Below are 25,669 nucleotides of genomic sequence, written 5' to 3'. Positions count from 1 at the left end.
AACCGCTTTATCTAGTGTCAACGCCTCCTAGAGGACATAGCTATACCCATGGTCTCTGTGTCCCCCAATGAAGAGTGAGAAAGAGATTTTACTGGTAAGTTTTACAAAATCTCGTTTTTCCACCTGCACTGTGAATGTTTACATGGTGTGTTCAATAAAAACATGGTAACATTTAATTCTTTGTGTGTTATTAGTTTAAGCAGACTGTGATTGTTTATTGTTGTGACTTAGATGAAGATCCGATCACATTTTATGACCAATTTGTGCAGAAATCCATATCATTCCAAAGGGTTCACATAGTTTTTCTTGCAACTGTATATTGCTGAGAAAATCCTAGAAGACCAGAGAGTGTTCTATACCAATGCAATTGGAGCATATTTGATTAGGGTAGAATTGATTGTACTCGTACAAAACTTTTTCAAAAATCTGGCGAATCGAAACCCGAAATGAACTTCAACTAATTCGCTCATCTCTATTTTGGCAAAATCGCCCCTTTTACAAGCAGTAGTGATATGTTAATATATAAATAGCAATCAGATTTCTCTGCCTTGTGATTCTGTCAGCAGAACGCGGGCCACAATTTACCGCAGCTTGTATTCTTCCACAGCTCAGCAGATAATGCCTGTCATAGTAAAACCTGTATCTGCTATGAAATATAAGTAACAGGAATGTCCAGTAACTTTCTCGTGATAGCCGTACAGTTTTATTGGATCTTTCCTGGTTTGCACATCAGAGGTATATTGAAGAGGTTGTGTCAACAATACAAGACTGGCATGGCTTCGGCTGATCCAGTGTATAGCTTCATAAACACCTGGAGATCAGCTGATACTGTCGGTGGATCCGGCCAGTCTTACATTAACCCTGCAGGGGAAATTTACTACTAAATGTCAGTCATTTAAATTAATATCTGTCCATGGAAAACCTGGTTGGGCCAAGTTTGCCAGGGCAAAAGGCAGTTTGCACTGTCTCTCTCTCTGAGTGCTGATTGGAGGACCCTCTTTTTTATCATCCATATGTCCTATTAGGATTTATAGACAGGTGGTGTCCTGACGAGACAATGCCTTTAATCAGTCGCTGTATATTGAATACCCTATTAAGACAGGTATAGGTTCACCTCTGTGGGATGTGAGGTATGTTTGGAGGAACACACAGCAGCTCATCTGTGAAAATATGTCCAGCTGTTCATATGGAGAATGATACTTTATCATGCGCTAAACACATTGATGGGATTTATAACACATAAAATACCTCTAGCTAGTAAAGATTTTTTTTAAATGATAGTATAAAAAAAGTTAATTTAATGTTTTCTCTCAAATACTAAAAGAAATAGAGATGACTCTCAATGATGCTGATTGGCAGATAGATGGAGTTTCCCTCATTCTCATTTATAGCGCTGACCTCCAATACAAAATGCAACCCATAGATCTGTGTGGCCCTGTTTCTGGAAGAAGGTAGCCATGTTTTTGTCATCCTGGACAAACACTTTAATCCTGATAGCCATGTTTCTGTACCTTTATCATGTGGAGCAGAGTTATGGCCACAGCACTCGTCCTGACAGCTTTTGTGGGTGTACGTCCCCGGGTTGATCCCTCTCCACCTGAGGATCAGTATTCAACTATTGTATATTTATGGTTGAAGACAGCACAACAAGGTAGTTATTTGAATAATTGCTTCTTTTATTAATTTCAACACCAGTGGTACATAATAGACATCAGTGCAACATTTCGGGGCATTTTCAATCTGTTCCAATGCTCAGACATGCGTGGGGGGCTGTATCTCAGTAGCAGGGCTGTGTTTCCCGAGAAGGCAGGGAGTAATTACAGCTCTTCATTATACTTTGTAATATAGGGGCATGCAGACAGTTGTACTGTATATAGACGCATGGGTACAGTACTCCACTCACAATAAATCATGGAGCTATGGAGCAACAGTGCTGAAAAATATTTCTGTGCTATGGTAAGCAGTATTTTCTGCATAAATTTCAAGAGGAATTTAGTTTACAGGTGAGAAAAAGTACACTACCAGAAAATGAAAAAAGAATACCTCGAAAACTTGACGAGATTGACAAAGTATAAACTGCTAGTGGTTCTTGGTCAGTGATTATACAGTATGGTAGTGCACCCTTTATTTTGGGTTTTGCACCAGGGTATACTGTATGTTGAGCAGGGTTACAGTAATATTGGAAGGAACCAGTTGTACAGCCTTTTTTTTTCTTTTTGGCTCCATTAAAAAACGTCATGTTCCAACAAGATAGTGCCCAACAACATACTGCTCACACTACACAATTTGCTCTTAGAGGAATCCAGCAGCTCCCCTGGCCATCTTAATCACTAGATCTCTCCCCATCGAGAGTGTCTGGATAGAGCAATGGATCTCCCATGAACAGCAGTCAACAACCTCCTTGGCTGAACTGTTTGGAATGACATACCACAGGAGGATATTCAGCATCTCTTTGTCCCCTACTATGCCAGTGTGGCAGCCTGTATTGTAGCAAGAAGAGTTGCCACCCAGTATTAATGTGACCCTGCCTTAGCATATAGCCTGCTGCAGAACCCAAAATAAAGGGTGAAGAGTGCCGTGATTGTGTGATCATTGACCAAGAACCACTAACAGTTTAGACTTTAGACTGTCCATCGAAGCTCAATTCCATTCAGTCTTCCAAGACATCCAGGTCTAGCTTCTATTCTGAGAAAGTCTAGGGGTAAATAAGGAATGATGGACAGATCTCAGTACAACCTTTTAGGTACAATAAACTTCCAGTATGCACATAAAAATCACAAAAAGATAACACACTTTTCTTAAATGATGCCATGAATACAATTTATTGATTAATTTATATAATGAGTGAGTACATATGAAATTTGTGATATTTGCTCAGGTCCATCAAGACGCTTCTTGTACGATCAGAACGTCTAGGAAGTGCTTTCTTGTCTATTTGAGAGTTAGTTTTCTGTAAGACAGAATGAACGTTACTCATGCAGAGCAGCATTGTATTCATTTGCATGTGTCCATTCTTTCCTATACTTTCGCTTTCCATTTGTTGAGTTTAGAGGTCCATAATTGACTTTTAACATTTCCCAGTAACCAATGAGAAGATGCTATCGATTGGGGTCAGTTCAGTTGCTCTTTGATTCCTACATTAAAGGAGCCATGATGGTGAATAGATTATAAATAAAATAATGTGAAAAATTAGTCTTCAATCTTCTACAACTTTTGTGCTTAAACTTGATTTAAAGGGGTTTTCCAGGATCAGAATATTGATGACCTATCCTCAGGATCGGCCATCAACATCACACTGGTGGCAGTCCAACTGTAGGGGACTCCCGCTGAGCATATCTTTGAAGGGGCTGCGGCCTTCATGTGGCTTATTCAGTGTTTACATCGGTCCACATATCTGCACGATGTCTACTCGGCAGTGCAGATTATTGCAAATTTGTCCTGATCAACTTTCCTAAACCTAATGGCTGACTAATGGAGAAAGAATGCAATTTTAACTAAGATCTCAACTTATAACCATTCCACAGGATTGTTTATTATTAGGACTACCCTAAGATCACAACAATCGATTTCCCAAGCCTCACAAACTTTGAATTGAGCACCATGTTCGACCACTACGCCATTACAGTTCCTCACTGCAATCATGTAGTAAAGAGGAACAGATGACTCAAGACTAGTTCTAGTGATCTGTGAGGTTCCCAGAGTTGGAGTCACCTGTGATAAGAGCTTTATCACCTATTCTGTGGATAAATGTTGATTCAGGAACTGGTACATGGATGGGCAGCTTATTAGGCCTGGCATGGCCGTATAGGCAGACACTGATGGCAGACCTGGTTAGGCACCAACTGCCATGGTAACACATCGGCACCGCTTGATCACTAGACAGAGGGACCCACTGCTTCTATCAATCACTTAGATACCGAATTTGCCATCGACCAAGGCATCTAAGGGTTGAACTGCCGAATAATTAAATGGTATATTCCCAAACAGTCACAGCACTCAGCAACATTCTGGCATATTTTAGGGTGCTCGTCGCGGTTCTGTTCCTGACTCCACCTCAGGATCCACACTTGTAATAAATGCAAATAGACAGCACTCCAACTGGTAGATATGCAAATTAGTGTATTTATTCAGCCGGACATAGTGGTACACAACAATACAACGTTTCGGGCTAGAGGAAAGCCCTTCATTAGGCTGGTGTACAAAGAAGAAAAAAATAAATAAAACGGAAGCAAATCAATCCATGATTCAGAGACCTCATACATATACAAGTACACTGCTCAAAAAAATAAAGGGAACACTTAAACAACACAATGTAACTCTAAGTCAATCACACTTATGTGAAATCAAACTGTCCACTTAGGAAGCAACACTGAGTGACAATCAATTTCACATGCTGTTGTGCAAATGCGATAGATAACAGGTGGAAATTATAGGCAATTAGCAAGACACCCCCAATAAAGAAATGGTTCTGCAGGTGGTGACCACAGATCACTTCTCAGTTCCTATGCTTCCTGGCTGATGTTTTGGTCACTTTTGAATGCTGGCGGTGCTTTCACTCTAGTGGTAGCATGAGACGGAGTCTACAACCCACACAAGTGGCTCAGGTAGTGCAGCTTATCCAGGATGGCACATCAATGCGAGCTGTGGCAAGAAGGTTTGCTGTGTCTGTCAGCGTAGTGTCCAGAGCATGGAGGCGCTACCAGGAGACAGGCCAGTACATCAGGAGACGTGGAGGAGGCCGTAGGAGGGCAACAACCCAGCAGCAGGACCGCTACCTCCGCATTTGTGCAAGGAGGAACAGGAGGAGCACTGCCAGAGCCCTTCAAAATGACCTCCAGCAGGCCACAAATGTGCATGTGTCTGCTCAAACGGTCAGAAACCGACTCCATGAGGGCCCGACGTCCACAGGTGGGGGTTGTGCTTACAGCCCAACACCGCGCAGGACGTTTGGCATTTGCCAGAGAACACCAAGATTGGCAAATTCGCCACTGGCGCCCTGTGCTCTTCACAGATGAAAGCAGGTTCACACTGAGTACATGTGACAGACGTGACAGAGTCTGGAGACGCCTTGGAGAACGCCTGCTGCCTGCAACATCCTCCAGCATGACCGGTTTGGCATTGGGTCAGTAATGGTGTGGGGTGGCATTTCTTTGGAGGGCCGCACAGCCCTCCATGTGCTCGCCAGAGGTAGCCTGACTGCCATTAGGTACCGAGATGAGATCCTCAGACCCCTTGTGAGACCATATGCTGGTGCGGTTGGCCCTGGGTTCCTCCTAATGCAAGACAATGCTAGACCTCATGTGGCTGGAGTGTGTCAGCAGTTCCTGCAAGACGAAGGCATTGATGCTATGGACTGGCCCGCCCGTTCCCCAGACCTAAATCCAATTGAGCACATCTGGGACATCATGTCTCGCTCTATCCACCAACGTCACGTTGCACCACAGACTGTCCAGGAGTTGGCAGATGCTTTAGTTCAGGTCTGGGAGGAGATCCCTCAGGAGACCGTCCGCCACCTCATCAGGAGCATGCACAGGCATTGTAGGGAGGTCATACAGGCACGTGGAGGCCACACACACTACTTAGCCTCATTTTGACTTGTTTTAAGGACATTACATCAAAGTTGGATCAGCCTGTAGTGTGTTTTTCCACTTTAATTTTGAGTGTGACTCCAAATCCAGACCTCCATGGGTTGAAAAATTAGATTTCCATTTTTTTATTTTTGTGTGATTTTGTTGTCAGCACATTCAACTATGTAAAGAACAAAGTATTTCAGAAGAATATTTAATTAACTCAGATCTAGGATGTGTTATTTTTGTGTTCCCTTTATTTTTTTGAGCAGTGTAGATATCACGCTAGTAATTTTCATTTATAAATAATCACCCATTGGTGATACCAAAAATCAGTACATGACTGTTAAACAAAACATGCAATGCAACAGCTCACTGCAAACCAAATAAAGTACAAAATTGCATCATAATTGCAAATGCTATACTAATAAGTTAGAGATGCTTGGCAAATCGTTTTGTACAAAATTATTTGAGCCCGTCTGCCTAACACAAAATTTTACCTGTTATGTGCCATGACGGCTACCATATAATTCAGAAAGTGCAGGTTCCACATGCATGCTGGATCTGCCTGAATTTCTGTCATTTTTGGTGCCAAAATGGCCTCCATTATATCCACGGAAAGCAGTACATAGACCATGAGCATATTTAACAATACAGAATGGTAAACAAAAGTTATTACAATACATAAAGCACACTAATTTAAATAGCTGTGCAAATACCAGAGGGCTGAAATAGAGGCAAGACCATAAGAAACAGTAGTGGAGAGTGAGGTAAAGGGGAAGGTTGCATCCACTGACTGGGGTAGTTAGAGGGAACGCTAATAGCAGGTGTGAGAAAGAAAATTGGTATAACAACATAAAAGCTCCTACCTAGATTGTGACCAGGGTCAGGGAAAGCCGGAGCTACATTGAGGATGGTGGGTGCCATCTTAAATACCAGAAAAGGTAAGTGTCAGCAGCGTGGGGCAAAGAGAAAGCACAGCTTCTAGACGGCTCCGACTGTAAAGGTCTCGATACAGGACGGCACAGCCCTTACATGCGTGGAGTGGTAAAGTACAGAATAGAAAGCCACATACTTGTTTTAACTTCACTGTTTTACCTTCATTCTCTTACGTTCTCAAGCTTTAAAGTTTGATGCAATTGAATACCACCTCCCTGATCAACCAGCTATGGGTATCAGGTACCTATAAGTGTGGTAAAATTTGCCAGTTACTCCGCCACAATTAGGGATTGTGTGTGCAATATGTGGACAGTATTGAACAATTAACGGTGTATGGACCCAAATAAGATTACATATAACGAATTGGGACATTGCAACCTAATACCCCCAATATCCATACAGATTTAGGGGAGGACCATACCCCTAGTTCAAGAACTAATCCACAGAGAGGTCATCACACTGTCCAATATAAATACCGGCACAGAGAGACAGTCGTTTGCGCATGCATGTATTCTTTTTAGGTGCCTCTTCGGATGTTTTTATAAGAATTCTATATATAATTTTATATTTATCATTATTGTTTATATATTTATTGTGATTAAAAGGTTCTTTATGCCATATATAGGGGTCCATATATTGCCAGTTATTGAGTACCCCCCAATTTTAATTTCTATTCAGATTACTTTTTGCACCAATACGGCATTGGGTGAGCTGAGGGGTGTGCACCTGTCCATATTCAGTTTTTTGGGTGGAGCCGCTTGCTTTTGTTTCACTTTAAACATCTGCCTATTTATCTAATGTATTTGCAATGTATGGTATTTCCTATTTATCAGGCTGGCAATTCTACACCCATTTGCCCCTAGGTGGTGCTGGCGCCACATAATATGTATGGCCAGGGGTTTGCTAATACATTTAGTTAACAGGAAGTGAATTCAGTTAGTTCAGAGTGTAGTGAAGGTGAGAGAGGAAAACAAGCATGGGCGTCCGCAAGGGGGGGGGGGGGGCAAGTACCCGCCCCCCCCCCCCACCCCCCCCGAGGCCAGCAGAAGTGGGGGGGGGGCGGCGGCGGCGGCGGCGGGGCACAGGCAGATGAACGCTTCCATTGTGGACAGCGATACAGATGACTGTGCTGAGGCAGGGGAGGGAGAGTCGTGTCCCTTGAAATGAGTGAGGGTTAGAACTGAATCCAGCCTATGGACTTCACAAGCACAAGTGCCTGAGAGCAACTTTAAGAGTGCCGGGACATGAATGGATAATTGATGCGCAGAATTGTCCTTATTAACTAGAAGCCTTCTGGGATATAGTGGAAACCTAAAAACCTGAATCCTTCCGGAGAGCATCCTGCAAATAATATAGCAGAAGACTGATGCCTGCCACGAGGGAGAACGCCCTTATTGGATAGCTCAAGATAAGTAGAAAACAGCATATTTAGAACCAGAGTGCTATAGTTTGGACTTAGAATAATTACAGAAGTCTTGCCTGTAAAGTGTCAGCCTTAAAGAGAACTCCTCAACTGACAATTGCCTAAACCTGATAAAAGGAATTATATTGAACCTATTTCTGAATCATCACTCATGCCATACAAATGAACTGTATCTGTACTGACTACCTGAAGACAATTGATTCAATAAACTGTTTGAGTACAACCGACTCCTCATCATTTCTACTACTACACTTAACATTTGCACCTTACGGTGATGGCAACACAAACACAGGGGCCCAGCCACCAAAGCACCTTCAACACCTATACCATCAAGGGCACCTCAACTTCCATCTGTGTCACGATCAGTGTGTGGGAAAAACTCCACACTGAACACAGGAGGGAGGGGGAACATTAACTGGGCCTGGAAATTAGAGAAGGATCAGGTCACTTCCTAAACAACCCTAACTACCTATGAATATGAATAGACCTTGAAGGTAGGAATATTCATATGCAGGATACCTAGGTCCTTATTTACCTATATGGCCCTGGAATAAGGTTAGGACCAGAGACAACCCATTCCTCCCCAGATGGACAAATGGAAGTCTCTGTCTCAGGCCCAGATACAAACAACAGGGGATATAACAAACACAGTACAATAAGAAAAGACAAGACTTAGCTTAAAGTAGAAAACTGGCAGCTCCAGAAGCGCCACAGAGTACAACCGACCAGCTAGTAAGAAGACAGAAAGAAAATCTATAAACCGCACCTCTGAGATTGATAAGCGGCTACTTAAGTGGAAGGTAAATTACCAACAAGCAACACCTGAAGCAAGAGGTGTGGCATTCACCAAAACACAGACACAATAAGATCCACAAGGAACTTGTCAATTTAACCCACGTGTTGCCAGTTTCTGATCTCCTGGTACCTGCCACAGGAACGTCTCTGACAGTACCCCTCCTTCTATGCCTCCGGGCACCCAGGACCGACCTTATCCGGGGGAGATCTATGAAAGGCTTTCACTAAACGATTGGAATTAACGTCGGATGCTGGCACCCACATCCTCTCCTCTGGTCCATAACCTTTCCAGTGGACAAGATATTGAAGGGATCCACGGAGTACTCGAGAGTCAACTATTTTCGCGATTTTGAATTCCAAATTACGTCCACCATGACCGGAGCGAGTGGCAAGGAAGATGGCTGTAAAGGTTCCACATATTTTTTTCAACAAAGGCCTATGGAACACATTATGAATTTTCAGGGCCTGAGGAAGCTCAAGACGAAAAGCTACAGGATTAATAATGGCCGTGATCTTATATGAGCCGATAAACCTTGGATAAACCTTGGACCCAACTTCCAGGAAGGTACCTTCAATTTAATGTTTCTTGTGGACAGCCACACAGAATCACCCACACTTAGGTCCGGACCATTCATACGTTTCCTGTCAGCCATACGTTTATATTTGTTGTTTTGAATTTTTCGCCATATCGATGACAATGATGACGAAAAACGTTCTTCTTCAGGGATACCAGAAGTATTAGAACCAGAAAATGTGCCAAACTTCGGGTGAAAGATCCAGAAGGTCGAGTATGTGTGACCTTGGCATGTGCACAGGTAGTACAGGCTGACAGATAGTCCTTCACTCACTTACGCCACCCTGGCCACCAGAATCTACAGTGGACCTACTCCCAGGATGTCCTGTAAGAACCGTACAATGATGTTACTCCAACACCTTGTGACGCAATTCCAGTGGCACAAATAATTTCCCAGAGGGACACGAGTCCAGTGCGTCTCCCTGAGCCTCTAACACTTTCACGTCAAGGTCAGGGTAGAGGGCGGATATCACCACCCCTTTAGACAGTATGGGACTCGGGTTTTCAAAATCAACACTTCCAGGGAAACTACGTGACAAGGCATCCGCCTTGACATTCTTAATTCCAGGATAATAGGTGACAGTGAAATTGAATCTGGTGAAAAACAGGGCCCATCTGGCTTGTCTTGGGTTCAGTCATTTCGCCGACTCAAGATAAGCCAGATTTTTGTGATCAATAAATACTGTGATCGGATGAATCGCCCCTTCCAACCAATGACGCCATTCCTCAAAAACAAATTTAATGGCCAGCAACTCTGTTACCCACATAATTTTTCTCAGCGGGGGAATGTTTTTTCGAGAAAAAGGCACATGGTCACCAATTACCAGGTGATGGGCCCTGTGACAAAACTGCTCCTTCCCCCACCTCGGATGCGTCCACTTCCACAATAAACTGTTGTGACACATCTGGCTGAACCAATATGGGAGCAGAAGAGAAGCATTCCTTAATCGCAGAAAAGGCTTGCAACGCTGAATCAGACCATACAGAGACATCCGTCCTCTTCTTAGTCATGTCCGTTAAGGGTTTTACTATTGTCGAATAATTCTTTATAAATTTTCGGTAATCGTTGACGAACCCTAAAAACTGCATAAGAGCCTTCAGATTTTTGGGTCTATACCATTCCAATACAGCACAGACTTTTTTCAGGATCCATTTGAAAACCCGAAGATAACAGTAGGTAGCCAAAAACTGCACCTTGTGTACTGCAAAAACACACTTCTCTAATTTTGCTAACAATTTATTATCCCTTAGGATCTGTAACACCTGTCTCACATGATTCTGATGTGTTTCCATGTCTGGAGAATAATTAAGAATGTCATCCAAATACACGACCACAAAACTCCAGGTGATGAAAGATGTCATTCACAAAATGTTAGAAGACCGTCGGGGCATTGGTCAACTCGAAAGGCATGCCCAGGTTCTCAAAGTGCCCCTCAGGAGTATTAAAAGCCGTCTTCCATTCATCCCCTTCCTTGATCCTAACCAGATTATATGCCCCCATGGAGAACACCTTGGCACCAATAATCTGGGTAAACAAATCAGGAATCAAAGGAAGAGGGTAAGGATCATGGATAGTAATCTGATTGAATTCACGAAAATCCAGACATGGCCGAAGACCTCCACCTTTTTTTTTACAAAAAAGAACCCTGCAGCCACTGTAGACTTGGAAAGTCTTATGTGCCTTTTCTTCAAACTCTCGGCAATATATTCTCTCATGGCCTGCCTTTCAGGTTCAGAAAGATTTAGGCAATTTAGCTCGGGAATAAGAATGACAGGGCAATCATATTCCCGATGGGGAGGTAAATCCTGACATCCACTCTTAGAAAACACATTGGCAAACTCGGATATAAAAGCGGGTACAGCCTTAGTAGTAAACACAGAAAAGGATGTTTCGAGACAATTATCAATGCAATAGTCCCCCCAATCCAGAATCTGCCTAGCTTGCCAATTGATAGTTGGATTATGCTTGGTAAGCCACGGTAAACCCAGAACCATAGGTGCAGTAAGACCTTCCAAGACAAAACACGAGATAACTTCTTGATGAAAGTCACCCACTCTTAGGCCTCATGCACACGGACGTTTTTTTTTGCGGTCCGCAAAACGGATTTCCGTTGTTCCGTGATCCGTGACCGTTTTTTCGTCCGTGGGTCTTCCTTGATTTTTGGAGGATCCACGGACATGAAAAAAATGTCGTTTTGGTGTCCGCCTGGCCGTGCAGAGCCAAACGGATCCATCCTGACTTACAATGCAAGTCAATGGGGACGGATCCGTTTGACGTTGACACAATATGGTGCAATTGCAAACGGATCCGTCCCCATTGACTTTCAATATAAAGTCAGGAGTCCCTATTATACCATCGGATCAGAGTTTTCTCCAATCCGATGGTATATTTTAACTTGAAGCGTCCCCATCACCATGGGAACGCCTCTATGTTAGAATATACCATCGGATTTGAGTCAGATCGTGAAACTCAGATCCGACAGTATATTCTAACACAGAGGCGTTCCCATGGTGATGGGGACGCTTCAGGTTAGAATATACTAAAAGAACTGTGTACATGACTGCCCCCTGCTGCCTGGCAGGTGCTGCCAGGCAGCAGTGGGCAGACCCCCCCCCCCTCCCTCCTGTATTTAACTCATTGGTGGCCAGTGCGGCCCCCCTCCCTCCCCTGTATTTAACTCATTGGTGGCCAGTGCGGCAGGCCCCCCTCCCTCCCTCCCTTGTATTTAACACATTGGTGGCCAGTGCGGCCGGCCCCCCCCCCCTCCCTCCCTTGTATTTAACACATTGGTGGCCAGTGCGGCCAGCCCCCCCTCCCTTGTATTTAACACATTGGTGGCCAGTGCGGCCTCCCCCCCCTCCCTCCCTTGTATTTAACACATTGATGGCCAGTGCGGCCGGCCCCCCCCTCCCTCCCCCCCTAATTAAAATGACCGACCCCCAATCATTGGTGGCAGTGGAGAGTTCCGATCGGAGTCCCAGTTTAATCGCTGGGACTCCGATCGGTAACCATGGCAACCAGGACGCTACTGCAGTCCTGGCTGCCATGGCTACTTAGCAATTTTAGAAGCATTATACTTACCTGCGATGTCTGTGACCGGCCGGGCGCTCCTCCTACTGGTAAGTGAAAGGTCTGTGCTATAAGCAATGCGCTGCACAGACCTTTCACTTACCAGTAGGAGGAGCGCCCGGCCGGTCACAGACATCGCAGGTAAGTATAATGCTTCTAAAATTGCTAAGTAACCATGGCAGCCAGGACTGCAGTAGCGTCTTGGCTGCCATGGTAACCGATAGGAGCCCCAGCGATTAAACTGGGACTCCGATCGGAACTCTCCGCTGCCACCAATGATGGGGGGTCGGTCATTTTAATTAGGGGGGGGGGCGGCCGCACTGGCCACCAATGTGTTAAATACAAGGGAGGGAGGGGGGGCCGGCCGCACTGGCCACCAATGTGTTAAATACAAGGGAGGGAGGGCACTGAACGCTCTCCCTGACGCAGGCTGCGCAATTTAGTCTCGGGGAAAACGGAACAACGGCCGCGGATGCACACAACGGTCGTGTGCATGAGGCCTTAATCTGATATCATGCAAAACTTGCGACAAGCACCTCTGAGTAAGAGTGGCCGAATCAATGGCAAATACAGGAATGTATTTTTTTTATGTACTTGGTGATAACCTGTGCATGCGGACAAACTGAGCATCAATCAGGTTCACCCTGGCCCCGCTGTCGATAAATACTTCATTTACCACAGTTTTTTACTCTAGCGCCACCTCGGCAGTAAGGAGAAATCGGGTACTACCAGCAAAGGACAAATGCACAATCTCTGGCTCCCCACTCACACCTCTAATAGTCAGATGGGATTTAGACGTCCCTTTTTGTTTCTCCTTTTGCCGCTGAATGCTTGGACATATATTGATAAAATGTCCCCTTTGACCGCAGAAAAAACATACTCACTGCTTGCAACTCCTACTTTTGCAAGCAGATCCAGGAGTCGCTCCCCCTAATTGCATGGGTTCCTCCCCAGGTATAAGCTCAGGAGTCTCTTCACCCAAAGAGTCAAAGGAATGAGGTAAGTTATGTAATAGAACGTCCTGAGAGAGCGGGCCCTTAGATATCTCTCTCAGGCGTCTATCAATATGTACAGCCAAAGACATAGCGGCTTCCAAAGACTCAGGATTCTCATGAAAGGCCAAAGCGTCCTTGAGCCTCTAAGATAATCCCTGACAAAACTGGCTACGGAGAGCTGGATCGTTCCACTCAGTATCTGTAGCCCACCTCCTAAATTCGGAACAGTAGATCTCCACTGAACGCTCTCCCTGACGCAGGCTGCGCAATTTAGTCTCGGCCAGGGAGGTTCGGTCCAGGTCATCATAGATGAGACCTAAAGCTACAAAAAATGCATCTACTGATCGTTGAGACTGTAATCCGGTCGGCAGAGAAAAAGCCCAAGACTGGGCGTCTCCTTTAAGCAACAAAATAATCACACCCACTCTCTGGCTCTCGTCCCCAGATGAGTGTGGACGCAGTTTAACGTACCATTTTCACGCTTTCCTGAACCGAATAAAATTATCACTCCCCCCCCCAAGAATCTATCCGGGAGAGCAACTTTATGTTCAGGACAGGTCAGGTAACCACTACTAGGATCAGCCAACAGTGGTCTCTGCATCTGTGAGACCGTCAAGCGGAGGTCAGCTACCTCCAGAGACAGCCCCTGCAGCTGTCCGGTCAGTGCAGCGATAACATCCATGGCTGAACTAATACAGACAACAAAATGACGGGAGGGAGGGGGAACAGTAACTGGGCCTGGAAATTAGGGAAGGAACAGGTCACCTCCTAAACAAGCCTAATCCAGGCCCTAACTACCTATAAATATGAATAGACCTTGAAGGTAGGAATATTCATATGCAGGATACCTAGGCCCTTATTTCCCTATATGGCCCTGGAATAAGGTTAGGACCAGAGACAACCCATTCTTCCCCAGATGGACGAATGGAAGTCTCTGTCTCAGGCCCAGATACACACAACAGGGAATATAACAAACACAGTACAATAAGAAAAGATAAGACTTGGCTTAAAGTAGAAAACTGGCAAATCCAGAAGCACCACAGAGTACAACAGATCAGCTAGTAAGAAGACAGGAAGAAAATCTATAAACCGCACCTCCAAGAGTAATAAGCGGCTACTTATGGGGCATGTAAATTACTAACAAGCAACACCTGAAGCAAGGGGTGTGGCATTCATCAAAACACAGACACAATAGGATCCACAAGGAACTTGTCAATTTAACCCACGTGTTTCCAGTCTCTCTGATCTCCTGGTACCTGTCACGGGAACGTCTGTGACAATCTGGCTGGTGTTACCTACAATAGAGAGTGCTCCGGAGGATTTAGTGCTGTCTTCCCATCCACTGCACTGCCGGCCCAGGGAGGCTCTCTTAACCGTGAGTACATGAACTACTACCCCCATCGGCCCACCGTAGCCTCACGCGTTGCCCCTGCGGTCCGACTCGTTGCAACTGCACTTAGCAAATGACTTATTGCATCACACTCTCCCTGTGTGAGGGGAGGAGGTTTCTCTAGAAGCAGGAAGTGAGCAGACGGAGGCTGTGCTTGGTGCTGCTGGAAACCAGAAGGAATCATCTCTGCTGAATCTAGAAGGGAATTGACCAGCTCACGGTGGAGACTGGCGACAAAGTTGAGGTTTGCAGTGTCGTTTCTGTAGGATCCAGTTATGGAGTGGACCAGGAAATAAGAAAAAGCACCAAGAACCTGCTCAGGGATCTTGTCCAGGAACATACAAGTGCAGCTAGGCTGCTTAATGGACTTTGGGGAAAACATCACATTCACTAGTTTATTGTTAGACCGTGTTACATTTATTGTTGTTTTATTCTCTGTGTACCAATCTGTGTACCGTGGTCTGTGTGGCATTGTGTACCATTTGTACCTGTGAGCCCAGCATTCTTTCAGATAGTTCATCAGTATTAACCCCTTAGGGACCCATGACGTATCGGTACGGCATGGTTCCCGAGTCCTTAAGGACCCATGACGTACCGGTACGTCATGTGACGTATACACCAAAAAATGGCAGCACTGGCTATAAACAAATCCTTACAAAGGACAGGTACAAGCCCAAAGAGGATAGGCTATTACCTAAAATACAAAAATAGAAAAAAGGGCAGCACTCTTAAAAAAGAAAAAGAAATCCTTTATTCACCCATGTGGTAACAGCAACGTTTCAGCTCAACACTAGAGCCTTTCTCAAGAATATGCAGAACATTTATCAAGATTGATGTTTTAAGTGCCGGTCTTGGTTCATCTCTGCTGCTGGAGATTGCAACAAAATGATGTGGAGGCACAGGCCTCTCATGAATTAGTTGCATCCTCCGGCAGTCCATGCAACACACTTAAGGGGGTTGTGCAGGCAAAATATATTGATGATCTATCGTCAGGATAGGTCATCAGTATCTGATTGGTAGGGGTCCAACACTTAGCATTCCCAGCTGTCTGAAAAAGAGCCGACAATGTTGGACCCCCGCCAATCAGATATTGATGACCTATCCTGAGGATGCGGGGGAAGGGGGGGGGGGGCACCATTTCAGTTTTCACAGCAGAAAGGCTAGGTACAGTCCTGCATATGTCAAGTCCATTCCTGGTCAAGTCAGTGCAGTACCTCATGCCAACCTGCCTGGCTTTCTGCCATGTAAATCCACAGCTCAGCTACTCCAAGTGTACTTTAATACTGCTTTATTGCTACATGTGAACAGCTCAACATTGTATAACACAAGGGGGACTTCATATGGAACAGATTTTGTTGCAGAAAACTTCTGCAACAGAAAATAAATTCTATTCCTTTCATTGGGGTTGTTTTGGTGGCAAGCACATGAATTTCTGCAAGGCCCATTCAGGCGAATGGAAATTATTTTAGTTGCAGAAAATTGCTGCATACACCTACTCCTGGAGCATTTCAACTCGCTGCAAATTCACAGCTCAGCATTGTACAGCACCACTACTGACCATCTACTTCAACTGCATCTCTTCTGTACTCTTGATTCTTGGAGTGTGTTCATACCTACTTCTTGTTCGCCATTGAATCCATATCTAATGTTTCTGTATGCTGAATCTGAACTGCTGCTTATATCAGTACCATCAGTTTGCATTACAGTAACATTGAACCATAACAGAAGCAATTAGGCCAAAATGAATAATCCACTGTGGCTTAGCAGAAAAGGGGCGATGCTTACGAGTTTGCTCCAACATATTGGCAAAAAATTCTGTTGCGCAGCGAGCGCTTGAAGCTCAGGTGTATACGGAGAATGGTCGTATCGTGGCAGTGCATGGACGTCTTCTGTGCCAGAGCGAGATTTCGCTTAGCCGGTGCTGCCATCAGACAATAAAGGGACATTCCGGGAGAGGCAGAGTGGAGGTAAACAAGATGGGTGTGAGCGGGGAGATGACTGGTGACTCCCTTCATGCAGAACAATGTCACAATGACTCCATGAGGTACCTGGTAGTGACGTCAGAGACATTTTCAAGTTGTTTTTTTACATGAATACAATACTTTTGAGCTTAGACAAAGACAGTTTAGGAATGATTGGAGGATGCACAGTAAGAATATTTGATCAGCTCTGTATGTCAATCCTGATGACAGGTTGTCTTTAACATTCAAGAATGAATAACGTGTACGCAGGGGCGTAACTACCATAGCGGCAGACCATGCGACTCCTATGGGGCCCAGGGCAAGTGGGGGCCCAGTCTTAGGGCTCCGTGCAGCGGCCAGGACGGATCGAGACCCATTCAACTTGAATGGGTCCAAGATCCATCCGCACCGTAAAAAAATAGAACAAATTCTATTAATTTGCGGTGCGGAGGCACAGACAGAAACACCACGGAAGCACTCCGTAGTGCTTCCATTCCGCACTGCTTCCCCCCGGGTGCACGCGGCTGGTGCCCGTGTATTGCGGACCCGATGTATGCGGGCCGCAATACGGCCACGGCCGGACAACGGCCGTGTGCATGAACCCTTAGTTGGGATTATCTCCTCTTCTACTGGAGGTAAAAACTTGGTCAGGACTCTACCCTCTAAAGGAACAACTTTTAGCAAATGAGGCAGTGGAAAAATGGCCCAAGGGTCATTGAAAAGGGTTTAGGCAGAAACCCTTCTGTCCTGTGTGGGAGGCTGGTTTGATCCTTGCTATGGGGCCCTTACGTCTCTATGTTTGCCACTGCGTGTATGTAATGTGCCAGGATAAATATTATGGTGAAATATCTCATGTTGCCCAGATAAGCAAAGTCATCGTTCACCTTGGTTTTATCGGGCATACAATGCACAAGAAAAATGCTACATGGTACCCAGATAAATGGAGGCATAAAACAGCCTGATAAATAATACATAGACTGCCCAGACAATGTACCTATTTATTGCATACGGTGTTTAGTTTGCAGGGCCGGTTTTACACAAAGTGTGACCCTGGGCAAAATTAAAACTGTGGCTCTAAATGTTAAATTATTGTACCAACAATACAGTCGCAATCAGTCAGTTCAGTATATGTCTATCCACACACAGAAACCTTTTTTAATACAGTATTAGAAATAAGGTAATGGAGGAGATGAAGGGAGGTTTTTTTCTTTTGTGCATTTTTCTGCGTTTAGTGTTCTATTAAGTGTATAGGGAAATGCTATAATTTAATAATTGGCTTCATACTTGTCTCCGGCTCTTCTCTATTCTGTAAGGGCAAAATTGGATGGGCAGTCTTATAAGATGTATATAACTTTTTAATGTTGCTTATTCACTTGTGTGGTTGACAAAAATCTTTCTGCACGCCGTCCATAAAAACACAGCAACACAATTTGCTCTGAGAGTTATGAAAGATGACTTTTAATGTGTTTTTTCACTACTAGCAATATTTGATATGACGATTATGTATTTGTCCTTCAAATTTGCTCAAGCCGTGTCCTTTTTTGCAAGCGTAGAGGCTCCACGAAGTCGATGAATAAGTTTATGAAGTAAAGTATCTTGTTCTGTATAGGAATATAAGAAGTGTGCTTATTAATAACGCCAAGATCACATCAAAGAAATATGTTATGTGCATCTGTTATGTATGTGATCACACTGGTTTTGGATTCCTTGCAGTAATTAAGTTATGTTTTTGCAGCAACATTATGTCCTTGCCAAATTCAAACCATTGTGCAAAATTAAACCTAAAGTGACATCCCAAGAGTTTTTTTTATATATACCGTATATGACCTACTCTCAGGATAGGTGATCAATAGCCGGTCAGTGAGGGCTCGACACTCTGCTTCCCTACGAAGAGCTGTTTCTTGCGGCCTCCGGTGCTGGGACTAGCGTTTTGAATGGGACAGAAGCACAGCACCATTCAAAGTGTAGTGGCCATGCTGGGTTACTGCAGCATCAATTTGAACAGAGCTGTGCTTCTTGCTTCATTCAAGAGCTAGTCCCTGCGCTGGTGTGGGGAGCAGGATGTTGGATCCTTACCAATGGGATATTAATGACCCATCCTGAGGATAGGTCAGCTATATGAATCCCTTGAACTCCTACTTCATGGAGCCTGTACAGTGGCACAAAGGGCCCACGCGGGCCCATATGATTGAGCTGTAGGCAATCTATTTGCAGCCAAATGGTTCCCTCGTGCAGCACTGTATTCTCCCCGCTTCTAGAGGAGAACATCTATATAATATGGAACAATAGTTCTACAATATGCCAGTGTCCACAAGGCCTAAGGGTTCCTTCACACGAAAACAGTAAGGAACTCCAGCTCACCTGCCACTTGGGATTTTTCCAGTGCATGGAATAGCTCCGATTTCCTACCTCAATAACATGAGTAAAATCCAGCACTGGTAAAATCCATATTCATAGCAATACAAGTACAGGGGACATGACAGGCTGTACAAAAACTGTTGACGCGTTTTGGACACCTTAGTGTCCTTAGTCATACCACAGCATGAATAGTTTTGATGGTTGGTTTAAATTAGGCTCTAGAGCAGTGGCGAACCTTTTAGAGACTGAGTGCCCAAGCTGCAGCCCAAACCCACTTATTTATCACAAAGTGCCAACACAGCAATTTACCCTGAAGACTACAGTCCCATATAGTATATCTTCCATGTACTTTATCACTTAGCTAGAAAAGCCTGCCTGCATTCAGTGCTCTGCCTGAGCTGTTGATAGTGCACCTTGCGCTGATGAATGGCAGGAAAAGTCAAAGGCATATTGGTACACCATAGACTTTTTCCAGGGTGTGGGTGCCCACAGAGAGGGCTCTGAGTGCCAACTCTGGCACCCATCCCATAGGTTCGCCACCACTGCTCTAGAGTATCAGGCCAATTGCAAAACCTGGACACCAGACCAGCAAAACCAGAATTAGGGAATTACACCTTAGTGAACAAACATGTATACATAAAAAAGATTGGTTAAAATAAAAAGGTGTTTCACCTGAAGGATGAAAAGACGCCACAAAATAGCCTTTTGGTAGTAGCTGATGGGATACATTTACTAATACAGTCTAAGGCCTCCTGAACACGAATGTAGGTGTTTCTTTTCCATATTGCGGACCGCATATGCGGATCTGCAATAAACGAACACCGTTCCATGTGCATTCCACATCACATATACGGACCAATTCACTTAAATGGGTCCGCAAATCCGGAAATGCGGAACGGAAGCACAGAACGGAACCCTACGGAGTGCTTCTGTGGGGTTCCGTTCCATATTTCCTTTCCGCAAAAATATATAACTTGCTCTATCTTTTTGCGGAACGGGCGGATCACAGACCCGTTCAAGTTGAATGGGTCTGGATCCGTCCCGGAGGCCGCACGAACGTTCTCCGTGCATTGGGGACTGCAAATTGTCTGCATTACAAGGATATCATATCTGCAACTACTGAACACTACCACAGCTGACCAAGCTGAACATACCCAACCAAAATGATGATCACTTACTTTCCAATACTGTGTACACTGCCTCCATTCCACCATGTATGTGGTCAGTCACATGACAATGAAGCAGCCATGTTCCTGGGTTCTTTGCAATCATATCAACTGTTTGAAATGTTCCCGGGAAAAGATCGAATACATCTGATTGATAAACATCACTCTGCTAAAAGTGAGAATTGTCAGAATTAGTGGTTGATGAGTGTTATATTCATGTAGGTAATAGACCACGTAGTCATTTCTTTTCTTTGGAAGACATATGTTCCTGTTTTATTTCCATATGCTCTCATTGAGACTAACGTATAAGGATCTTTTAATGTATGACTCCTTTGCTCAGGTGCATACTTATAGGTGGCACAGAGATTATGGTTACACCCGGGTCCTTGAGTTTGCAGGGTCCAAACAGAATGGTCTCAGCCACATATAAGGACATCAGTACTATGGTTGGTAGACCCTGCGTCAGACCATGGGGGTCATTTATTAAGACCAGCATTTTAGGCTACATTCACATCTGCGCTTTCCCTTTCCGCTATTGAGATCTGTCATCGTCATCGCCATCACCATCGTCATCGCCATTGTCAATGGGGATAAAACTGAATGAAACGGAGTGCACCAGAATGCAATGAATGAAAGTTTAGTTGCGTCCCCATTGGAAGCCGCGTTTTTTCTGTCTGCGATGTGGTGGGGAGCAAGACGGATCCGTCATGACACACAATGTAAGTCAATAGTGGCAGATCCGTTTTCTCGGACATAAAAGAAAACGGATCGGTCCCCCATTGACTTACAATGGTTTTAGAGACTGATCCGCCTTGGCTATTTTAGAGATAATACAAATGGATGCAGATGGTTGTATTATCATGACGGAAGCGTTTTTGCTGATCCATGACGGGTCCAGCAAAAATGCTGGTATGAAAGTAGCCTTAGACGCCAGTCTTAATAACCCCTATATCTGGCCCGTAAAGTTATCAAGAGGCGCCAGCCTCTACATAACTTTGGCGTATCCAGCGCCAGTCTAAATGTAAGACAGCTTCCTTGCTGGCTACCTTTAGACCATTTTCTACACCTTTTAACCTTATCGTGCCACCATCTCTCATGGTTTAGGCACAAAGCACAGCCCCACAGTACCTGCCAGTATGCAGAGCCCAGTGTTGATGCTTGACACCTCCTCTGTCAATCTAGTGGCCAGAAAACCATGTTGGTTCTGGCAAGATCTGGTAATGCTTCCACGTACACCAGCCCGCTTGCCTTTTTCAACAAGGCACACATATACAGTTGCAAGAAAAATTATGTGAACCCTTTGGAACTATATGGATTTCTGCACAAATTTGTCGTAAAATGTGATCTGCTCTTCATCTAAGTCACAACAATAGACATTCACAGTCTGCTAAAACTAATAACACACAAATAATTAAATGTTACCATGTTTTTTATTGAACACACCATGTAAACATTCTCAGTGCAGGTGGAAAAAGTATGTGAATCCCTAGACTAATGACATCGCCAAGAGCTAATTGGTGTGAGGTGTCAGCCAACTGGAGTCCAATCAATGAGATGAGATTGGAGGTGTTGGTTACAGCTGCCCTGCCCTATAAAAACACACACACCAGTTCTGGGTTTACTTTTCACAAGAAGCATTGCCTGATGTGAATGATGCCTCACACAAAAGAGCTCTCAGAAGACCTACGATTAAGAATTGTTGACTTGCATAAAGTTGGAAAGGGTTATAAAAGTATCTCCAAAAGCCTTGCTGTTCATCAGTCCACGGTAAGACAAATTGACTATAAATGGACAAAATACAGCACTGCTGCTACTCTCTCTCTCTCTAGGAGTGTCCATCCTGTAAAGATGACTGCAAGAGCACAGCGCAGACTGCTCAATGAGGTGAAGAAAAATCCTAGAGTGTCAGCTAAAGACTTACAAAAGTCTCTGGCATATGCTAACATCCCTGTTAGCGAATCTACGATAGGATACCACAGAGAAAGCCACTGCTGTCCCAAAAAAACATTGCTGAACGTTTACAGTTTGCACAAGAGCACCTGGATGTTCCACAGTAGTACTGGCAAAATATTCTGTGGACAGATGAAACCAAAGTTGAGTTGTTTGGAAGAAACACAACACTGTGTGGAAAAAAAGAGGCACAGCACACCAACATCAAAACCTCATCCCAACTGTGAAGTATGGTGGTGGGGGCATCATGGTTTGGGGCTGCTTTGCTGCATCAGGGCCTGGAGGGATTGCTATCATCGAAGGAAAAATGAATTCCCAAGTTTATCAAGACCTTTTTTCAGGAGAACTTAAGGCCATCTGTCCACCAGCTGAAGCTCAACAGAAGATGGGTGTTGCAACAGGACAACGACCCAAAGCATAGAAGTAAATCAACAACAGAATGGCTTAAACATAAGAAAATATGCCTTCTGGAGTGGCCCAGTCAGAGTCCTGACCTCAACCCGATTGAAATGCTGTGGCATGACCTGAAGAAAGCGATTCACACCAGACATCCCAAGAATATTGCTGAACTGAAACAGTTCTGTAAAGAGGAATGGTCAAGAATTACTCCTGACTGTTGTGCACGTTTGATCTGCAACTACAGGCAACGTTTGGTTGAAGTTATTGCTGCCAAAGGAGGTTCAACCAGTTATTAAATCCAAGGGTTCACATACTTTTTCCACCTGCACTGTGAATATTTACATGGTGTGTTCAATAACAACATGGTAACATTGAATTCTTTGTGTGTTATTAGTTTAAGCAGACTGTGATTGTCTATTGTTGTGACTTAGATGAAGATCAGATCACATTTTATGACCAATTTGTGCAGAAATCCATATAATTCCAAAGGGTTCACATACTTTTTCTTGCAACTGTAGCTGTTGAGGCAACATAGAGACATGAGCAGTATGGGCAACAATAAACTTTTAGGCTGCCTGCACATGATGTTGATTATGCACGATTTTTCTGTGTGGATTTTCGTGTTGAAAAACCTCATCGTAGTATGGTACCAGCAAAGTGTATGAGATTAAACAAATCTTATACTGTATATATTTTGTTGTTTTTTTCCATGCGAAAAATTGACCCGCAGTTTGGATTTCCAAATCTACATCATGTCAATTATGTTTGCAGTTTTAGCTGCAGTTTTCACCCTTTTGCAATGAAGTGTGAGATCTGCGGCAAAACCGCATCTAATCTGCACCAAATTCTGCAATTCGAAATTTCGGATTTTGGTTCGAATATGGTGCAGAAAGGCACATAAATCCACTCAAAAATCACACAGAATTTACAGTAAGGGGGTGAAATATGAGGTGTACCGCTCTTTCAACAGCACCTGATGATTTGCTAGCAAAATTAGGGTTGTTTTCTTTGGGATATGTTTTTGGGGCACACATGCTGTAGATGCATTATTGAAATAATATACTAAGAAGATTTACTTATGTTGGACTATCCTGGGGCCCCTTGCTGGGACTGTTGACAGGACTGTGCTAGGCCAATAACACAGAGCATTGTGTTTAAAGGCTTTACAAACGGTTACAACGGTTCAGTCTACCCCAAGTGGAAATGATTTTATGATGCGTGACCTGATATTGTTTATAGCATAAAAATAAAGGCATATTTAAAACATAGGAACATATATAATAGAAAAAAATTACCACGTATTTAAAGCTGTGAGCATGAAGATGCACTGTGTGTATATCCACTTCATTCCCAAGGCCAATAAAGTGCCAGTTTACGTGGTCACCAACGTGCATAGTAAGGCCATGTAAGTTTCCATACATATTACCATTAATACCTGAAATATAAGTCGAGTAATCGATTGAAATAACGGGTAGGGAGACTGTACTGACCACACTGTATTAGGACAGTAACATACCATGCATCTTGTTGCTTTCAATAAACTCTTCATCGTCTTTCTTCACTTCCTCTGGATGCAGGGAATATGTTTTAATATTTTCTTCTAGATACCAGGATTCATTTTCATCAAACACCATAAAAAGAAGAGCAAATCGCAAGATTGTTTTCTTGTACAAGCTAATTGGAAGGAAGAATTTCTTGCAAATCACAAGCGGCCCAACCAATCCACTGAAAACGTCCTAAGAGGGAACACAATGACCTCAACACAATGCATGGCATATTCTCCTGTAAACAATGAATCAATATAATAATAGCCCCTTTGTTGTAATAAAGTATAGATTGTCCAGAGGAAAGATTGAAGAGAGAACGTATTTACACAACTGGAGCCAACAGTCTGGTGGGTCATTTGCTGGTGAGTAATGACAGCTAGAGAAATAGTCATAAGTATTTGTAAAGAATGGCTTTAACACGTCATGTAACTGGGGTTTACTAAAGCAGATGTACTGGACATGCTCAGAAACTGAGCACACATTTGCAAGGCCAGGCAAGAAAAATGCTTGGACCTCTCGATCAAGGGGAGGGGGAATGGCCTGCACTGGAAAACTGAGGAGCTGAGGTGCACCAAGAGGCTAAAGCCCAGCCCTCAGGCCTCTGAGGAATAAAAGATGTTTCCCTCGAGAGCGTCATAACTGATCAACCCTACCAGGCAGTATGCCTGAATTAATAGGGTTAATCCTGCTGGCTAGTGCACGCGCACATTTGCAAGGCCAGGCAAGAGAATGCTTATGCCTGGACCTGTCATCAAGGGGAGGGGGAATGACCAGCATTGGAAAACTGAGGAGTTGATGTGCACCAAGGGGCTATAGCCCACCCTTCAGGCCTCTAAAGAATAAAAGACGTTTCTCTTAGGAATGCCATAACTGATCAACCCTACTAGACAGTAAGCCTGAATTAATAGGGTTAATCCTGCTTGCCAGTGCTTTTTAATTAATTAATAGATCATAACTTACAATACATAAACAATAAAAATAATAGGAAAGTATTCTGCTCAGAATTTTAAGAAATATTAAATGTATGGAGAAAAATATTGTGACACCCACACTACTTAGGCTACATTCACATGACAGTGAAAAATGGCCATGTGATGGGCATTTTTTTAATGGATGTTTTAAGAACAACTGTAGCCTATGCGGTTATTAACACTGCATTTTTCCTTTCTTTTCTTTCTTTTTTTTTTATGGTCATCATGAACAATGTCTGTCAAAAAATATGAAATGCCCTATTTTGTCCATTTTCACAGACCAACAACCCTCATACAATTGAAGGGGACCTTTTTTTAATGAATGTTTCTCAGAAAGGCATCAATGAAAAGAAGTTACACTATATACCCCAATGTATGAGATGGGACACCACTTTAAGTTAATCAGTTTGAGTTGAGTGTAGTCTGAGCTAGTCCAGAAAACAGCTAGGACACATGCCAAGATGTAAAGCTGACAGGCCAGCTCATCCTGGACTTGGATGCAGCCAGGATAGAGCCATAACATCTCTAAAGTGGACCAGAAGCAAGAGAAGTGTTGAGAAAGAC

The 25,669-nt window shown here is 43.9% G+C and overlaps 1 protein-coding gene across 1 annotated transcript in view; it reads right to left on the bottom strand.

Annotated features, from left to right (window-relative positions):
- Positions 1-18,147: 18,147 nt before the first annotated feature.
- LOC120997766 (ceruloplasmin) overlaps positions 18,148-25,669 on the bottom strand; it is a 96,705-nt gene continuing 89,183 nt past the window's right edge. Inside the window, exons 17-20 of the mRNA XM_040428032.1 lie at positions 24,104-24,323; positions 23,883-24,022; positions 20,251-20,407; positions 18,148-18,315 (exon numbers count right to left, since the gene is read on the bottom strand). Coding sequence (XP_040283966.1) covers positions 18,239-18,315; positions 20,251-20,407; positions 23,883-24,022; positions 24,104-24,323 — 594 coding nt within the window. The 3' untranslated portion in view covers positions 18,148-18,238. The remainder of the gene's footprint in view (positions 18,316-20,250; positions 20,408-23,882; positions 24,023-24,103; positions 24,324-25,669) is intronic.

The sequence above is a fragment of the Bufo bufo genome, chromosome 4 (assembly GCF_905171765.1).
Source record: "Bufo bufo chromosome 4, aBufBuf1.1, whole genome shotgun sequence".
Lineage (NCBI taxonomy): Eukaryota > Metazoa > Chordata > Amphibia > Anura > Bufonidae > Bufo > Bufo bufo.
This window is presented reverse-complemented; position numbering and strand designations above follow the sequence as displayed.